This window comes from Octopus bimaculoides, chromosome 11, assembly GCF_001194135.2.
Source record: "Octopus bimaculoides isolate UCB-OBI-ISO-001 chromosome 11, ASM119413v2, whole genome shotgun sequence".
NCBI lineage: Eukaryota > Metazoa > Mollusca > Cephalopoda > Octopoda > Octopodidae > Octopus > Octopus bimaculoides.
The window spans coordinates 24805200-24812037 of record NC_068991.1 but is presented as its reverse complement, the minus strand read 5'-3'; the positions used below and the strand labels follow the sequence as shown (position 1 = coordinate 24812037).

At 36.2% G+C, this 6838-nt stretch overlaps 1 protein-coding gene across 1 annotated transcript in view; it reads right to left on the bottom strand.

Moving 5' to 3' along the window:
* The window catches only part of LOC106880014 (alpha-soluble NSF attachment protein), an 18718-nt gene extending 15716 nt beyond the window's left edge, over positions 1-3002 (bottom strand). Inside the window, exon 1 of the mRNA XM_052971636.1 lies at positions 2728-3002. Within this exon, the coding sequence (XP_052827596.1) occupies positions 2728-2825 (98 nt within the window). The 5' untranslated portion in view covers positions 2826-3002. The remainder of the gene's footprint in view (positions 1-2727) is intronic.
* Positions 3003-6838: the final 3836 nt, after the last annotated feature.

Below are 6838 nucleotides of genomic sequence, written 5' to 3'. Positions count from 1 at the left end.
CATAAAAGACACCATTTCGAGCGTGGCCGTTTTCGTGCGGGTGACACGTAAAAGCACCCACTACACTCTCTGAGTGGTTGGCGTTAGGAAGGGCATCCAGCTGTAGAAACTCTGCCAAATCAGACTGGAGCCTGGTGTTGCCATCCGGTTTCACCAGTCCTCAGTCAAATCGTCCAACCCATGCTAGCATGGAAAGCGGACGTTAAACGATGATGATGATGATGATGACAGTTGTTAGTGAATAATGGACAGATGAAAACAGTGTTTCTATAGTTTTCAAAATTCAATACTTCCTTCTGGTGAGTTCACACCCTGATAATATCTACTCCCAGATCAATGAAATACTAGGACCAATTCATTTAACTAAGCCTAGGCCCTCTCCAAAATAGTACCCCATTCCCTAAATAAAATAAAACTCAATAAACTCAATCTTTCTTCAATACCAACGCCCACTTTTCAGATAGCTCCTTATAAACACAAGCGGTTTCTTGATATGCTGAGGTGCACATACACAATACGAGGTAATAACTACTTATAACTTATTTATTATAAACTTAAAGAAAGTGGTTCACCATTTGTTACTTTCGGATGAAATACACTGCCTTTCTTACAATTAATTTTGAAAATAACGAATTTAGTAGAACCACTGTCAGTATTTTTCTTGTGCTTGGAAAATTTGATGTAAGAATTTAATTTGGATCTCCTATCGAATTACATGTCACACCACCAAATTGTTGCTGAAAGTAAAGACAGTCAATCTTTCATTACATTATTTTGCAACAAAAAAATAAAGTGCCTTTGAATTATAAACATAACTTATGTCCCCACTATAAATTCGTGCATGCATGCTCTATAGGAATACTAGTTTTGCTAAATTTTATTTGCATGTACATTCATTATGATAATAGCTTTATGTTGATAGCTTTTATGTATATGAGTGTTTACTATTTAGTGACGATTTACGTTGGGCATTGACACAAATAATTAACAATCTCTTAGAATAATCATGAAGTTATAAATTCCCAAAAGACAATCTAAAATGTGCTATGATGACGTTTATGCCTTTTTCATTAGCGATGCAGTAAAATTAATTTCAACTGTGAATCGAAACTATGTTACGGTCTTGATTCGCCAAAAACTTACGGTAGTAGCATAGTGCGTGCATAATAAATAACGACAGAAAAAATAGTAACGATTTGCTTATTCATAAAAATGATGATTTCATAATAATAATAATTTTTTAAATAATAATCAAAATAACTGTACTGTAAATTAGTACAAAATATAAATGCCTTGTCTCCCACCACCACCACCACCATTTGAAGATTTTCAAATTAAATAATTTTTTCAAAATAATTTTATCTAAGCCTTCAATCCTTGTTTTCAGAATAATACTTTTGTTAAGAGGACATGTGTAAAACCTAAAATTCCTTTAAAGCTAAATCCAACGAAAAGAAATTTAAAACAACAACAAAAAGCAAAATGTTTAGTGTCCATTAGGAATAAAACATATATATATATATATATATATAAATGTTCTATAATGTACACAGCCTTGGGTTTTTTTTTTATCTCATTACGAAAAGTAAATCATATATATATATATATATATATATATATATATATATATATATATATAATAGTGGTGGTAGTACCAGAAGCTGTAACGGTAAATGTATGCGAAAAATTGAACACTTGTTATTTAGAGAAATCTATTTATTACGTAGTCCGAAGAATGCTCGAGTTTGTTATATGACAAGTGGCAGTATTATAATAAATATTTATTTTGTGAAAGGGTGATGAAAATATCACATCACGTCATGTATGATAAAAAAAAATACTAATCATATCACACGTCCACTAGAATGAACAAATCCATCCACATACATACACACAGACTTGATACTATAATATTATAGGTTACTCGTAATGACAAACAATCGATCCTGATGTGATGTCAGAGATAATATTGGTGTGAATTGAGTTGATCTCTTTGACAGCCCACCCGACTGATATCGGGGGTGGTAAAATCAACATTACATTATATTTAACACACACATATTAACTACTTGACATATAGAATTACAGGTATATCTACATTAATTAGGTTATAAACTGTTCAATAGGTCACAAATCCTAGACCTCAAATGTGGATATGGTTGTATGAGTAATGTATAAGAACATGTATGTGTGTATCCGTTCGATAGAGTGTAAACTCCAGTTATTATTTTTATATATATATATATATATATATATATATATATCCTTGCAATAAGTAATGTAAAGCAGATATGTATAAATATGATGTGTATGCGTAAATATGTAAAATTTATGTATATATAAGAACATATCTGTTGTCAGAGCGTTCGAATGTCCAAAGAACACAATACAACCAAGCAAGACGATGCAAGTGGAAAGGAAAATGTTTTTTAAAATATGTGAAATTCATATTCATATGTGAAGTGACAGTCTGATCAAAAGTGAGCACTATTTACTGAAATAAATACATTAATCTGAGATAACCAAATTCTAGAGTAATTTGGGGAGTTTTCTTTCGTATAAGAGAGGGACGGGCAAATGCATATTTACACAGACAGATTCGACAATGTAGGAAACACCATTCTGTATTTGCTCATCCCTTTTTTTTTTATCCTACTGTATATATATATATTTTCTAACATGGGAGGCGGAGTAATTGGGTTTACATTGTAATCAAAATATGCTTACCCAAACAATGACGAGAGAATACCTTTCGAAGATCCGAGTTTTTTCTCTGCTTGAAGTAGGAGCTGGCGAGCTTTTTCCTCGTTGTTATTATTTGCCATGGCTACTTGTTGATTTAGGTTTCTTTTAGACTATAACTATATATAAAGCAAAAGATGACGAAGAGATAAAGAACGAAAAACTAGCGACAAGAGTACTTGATGCTAGCCTATAATAGGCGACATACTAGTAAACTATCTTCGAGATATTATATAAGTGAGAAAGAAGATCATCATTTGAAGGGAGATAACCATATTTTAGAAAATTACATATTTTATGTCTGTATATATGATTATTGGGGGGGGGGGATAAAGGAAAGACAAGTAGAATGGGCATAGGAAGTTACTTGCTGTTAGATTAAATCGCTGAGTCTGTTATTTATGTATTTAGTGTTGTAGAAGATAGTGTGTGTGTGTGTATGTAAATATATTTATGAAAAACAGTTGGTAGAGGCAATAAAATTGCAAGTGCGGAGAGAGAACTGACACAAAACTAGAGCAACAGGTTTAGAGGATAAAAAGAAATAACTTGCGAGAATGGAAGAAAAAAACTGTATCGATGAGAGAACTGTAGAATGTGAAGGAGTGGAAAGAAAATAAGGGGAGAGATATGAAAGCAAAAGTCATATAAACATAAAGAACAAGCTAGTGAAAGACTGAGGGACGAAAGTGTAAAGAGAGAAACAGAAAAAATACGCGAAGAATGAGCGAAACAGAGTGATAGAAAGAGGCAAACCAGTAATAAAACATTTAGTAAGAGGGATCGAAACAGAAGTGACCTAAAAAACTAGATGGGTTTCTTGAAAGAAAGTTAAAACAAGAAAAGTTATAAAGACTTATTACGTTATATAAAATGGGTGTTAAAAAAAGAATAGAAATTGCTTAAAATGAATTTTATTCCAGTAAAAAATTCTAATCACACTACTAAAAGTCGCATCAGTTAAACTACTGAGAGTCACAAAAGTCAAGTGAGCAATGTGAGTTTGTATCATATTACAGTTATTGTCACTTACTGAGCAGCAACAGTGCTTGTAATTCTGGTCAATGTGACAGCCACTATTTTTTTATATTTTTAATACTTAGCTAGAGAATGTAGGATAGCACCTATGACTTTTTCAGAGCTCCCAATACTGGTGGGAGGAAAGGAAAGAATTGTCAATAGCATGTACTCTACTGAAATACCCAAAGACCAACTGGTAGTGTTAAACTAGGTACTAGATTGTATCTGCTGTCAAAAACGAGAACAGGTTGCTCTGACAGGTTTCAGCAGTCTCCTAGATTACATTCAGTGGGCAAGTATCTTCTACCATAGATTCAAATCAATATAAGTTGATCCAAGGCTATAGAAACTAGAAGACACTTAACCAAGGTGCTACACAATGGGATCAAACCTGAAACCATGCAATAGCAAAGCAAATTTCTTAATCATACAGTATACCAGCAGAGGTAGGAGCTCTCTGAACTTCGCCCAGCCTATTCTTATTCTGGCAGCTACACTCCCAGAACATCCACCACCGCTACTGACTTGGTCACCTAGGTAGCAGAAGCTATCAACTACTTCTAGTCCCTGCCCCACCCAATGTGTGATGGAATCTGTTTTCTGTATATTTTTGGTGTTTAGTGCACCTGTACATCTTCCACACACAAAACCTATCTTCCCAGTTAACCTTCTTTTGATATTGCTGCACTTCTTATGTGTCCATAGCTTACAGTGGGCACATCTTATGGAGTTTCTACCTACACCTTTTCTACAGATCGAGAAGGGCCATTTACCTGAAGGGATTTGTGATTTGTCCTCCTTCCTACCTACTAAGACTTTAGTTTTTGTTAGGTAACTCTAACGCCCTTTGATTCTAAACCTTGCTTCCACACCTGAAACTTCTCTAGTTCTGATAGTGATTCAGCTATAAGAACAAGGTCATCAGCATAGAGGAGCTCCCAGGGACAGCCTGTCTTGAATTCCTCTGTTATTGCCTGGAGGATTATGATGAACTAGAGGGGGCTGAGGACTGATCCTTGGTGAATCCCTATTTCTACTCTGAATTCTTTGCTATACTCATTGCCAACCCTCACTTTACTGACAGCATCCCTATACAAGGCTTGTACAGCTCTCACCAACCACTCATCTAGTTTTCACATTGACCACCAGATAAGGGATCAGGGGACCATGTCAAAGGCTTTCTCCATGTAAAAAAGCCAAGTACAGAGGTTTATCTTTGGTTAGGTATTTCTCCTGCAGCCATCTTACCAGAAATATAGCATCTCATCTAAAGTAACTCTCACCCTAATTAGTTGGGCTATGACCTGCTCCATGACTTTCATCACCTAAAAAAAACACAACTTGTGCAATCTGATAAATGTTTCCAATCATATGGGTGGGAGATGGATGATGGATAAAGTCTTCAGACAAACATTGTGGCTACCTCTCAAGCTAAACATAATTTATGGCTCTTATGATGCTACTAGCAAGGCAATTATTTTCACTAAAGCTCTTGAAGTCTCAAGACTGTCACTGAATGACATAGGAAAACAAACTCTCAGTCAATCTGGTTCAAGGTACACATCTTAAAATACAATTATTGTGTGTGTGTGTGTGTGCGCACGCGCTCATGTGTGTGAATCAATACTATACTAAAGTATTATATATCAATATTATATTACAAATATATTTCCAAGGATGGTGGGGCATGTTCAAGTACTTGTGGATTATTGTTGATTATCTGTCTATCTATACATGTATATGTATGCATGTGTGTGTGTATATATATATATATATATATGCCCAGTGGTTAGGGCAGCAGACTCGCAGTCATAGGATCGCGGTTTCAATTCCCAGACCGGGCATTGTGAGTGTTTATAGAGCTAAAGCTCCACGAGGCTCCGGCAGGAGATGGTGGTGAACCCTGCTGTACTCTTCCACCACAACTTTCTCTCACTCTTTCTTCCTGTTTCTGTTGTACCTGTATTTCAAAGGGCTAGCCTTGTCACACTGTGTCACGCTGAATATCCCCGAGAACTACGTTAAGGGTACACATGTCTGTGGAGTGTTCAGCCACTTGCACGTTAATTTCACAAGCAGGCTGTTCCGTTGATTGGATCAACTGGAACCCTCGACGTTGTAAGCGACAGAGTGCCAACAACATATACACACACACACACACACACACATACACACACACACGCACACACATACATACATATATACAGGGTGTGGTGAATAAATTGTCGTCTAAATTACACAAAAATGAAAATAACATTGACATCTCATTTTAACTGATATATCTACCAAAATTGCATTAAAATATTTTGAAATACTTGAAGAGTAAATTTATTCCATAAAATTGCCACTGGTTTCCACCATGGCCTCCAGACGTCTTCGGAATCTCCTGCAACACCTCTGGACTGTCTCCTTGTTTAAGTTGGTGAATACTGTCATAATCCTTGCCTTCAGTTCATCTTTGGTGTTACAAGGAGTTTTGTTGGTCTGTCGCTCAACTGTGTCCCACACATAATAATCAAGGGGATTACCGTCTGGGGAGTTAGGTGGCCAGATGTTAGGAGTGATGTGGTTGCAGAAATTGTCTGACAGCCATGACTGTGTTCTGCTTGTGTGGCATGATGCAGTGTCCTGTGTCCAGACATAGGGTCTTCCAGAAGCAACCCTCTTGACCCAGGACAGCACTGCCTCCTCCAGGCACTTGATGTAGGCCTCTGTGTTGAGTCTGAGGCCATGTGGGAAGTTGAATGGAAGCATAATGTCATCATCACTAGTTGGATGTTTGATTTTTATCACTCTCAGTACATGTCCTCAGATTGCACCATCCTCAGATTGACGCCCAAACACTCTGAAATGTTTCTATTGGAGCATCAGGCATGAATTTCAAGTAGTACAGCAGGTCGTTTCCAAATTTCTGGCAGGGTATATTATGTCACGGTGATGTTTTTCTCACAGACAGAGCCCAACTGACTCTACTATGCTGTGTAGTCGACAAAATCAAAAACAAACAATGCACATGCGTGAAATTAAAAATATAAAATGGCAACAATTTACCCATTGCACCCTGTACAAACATATA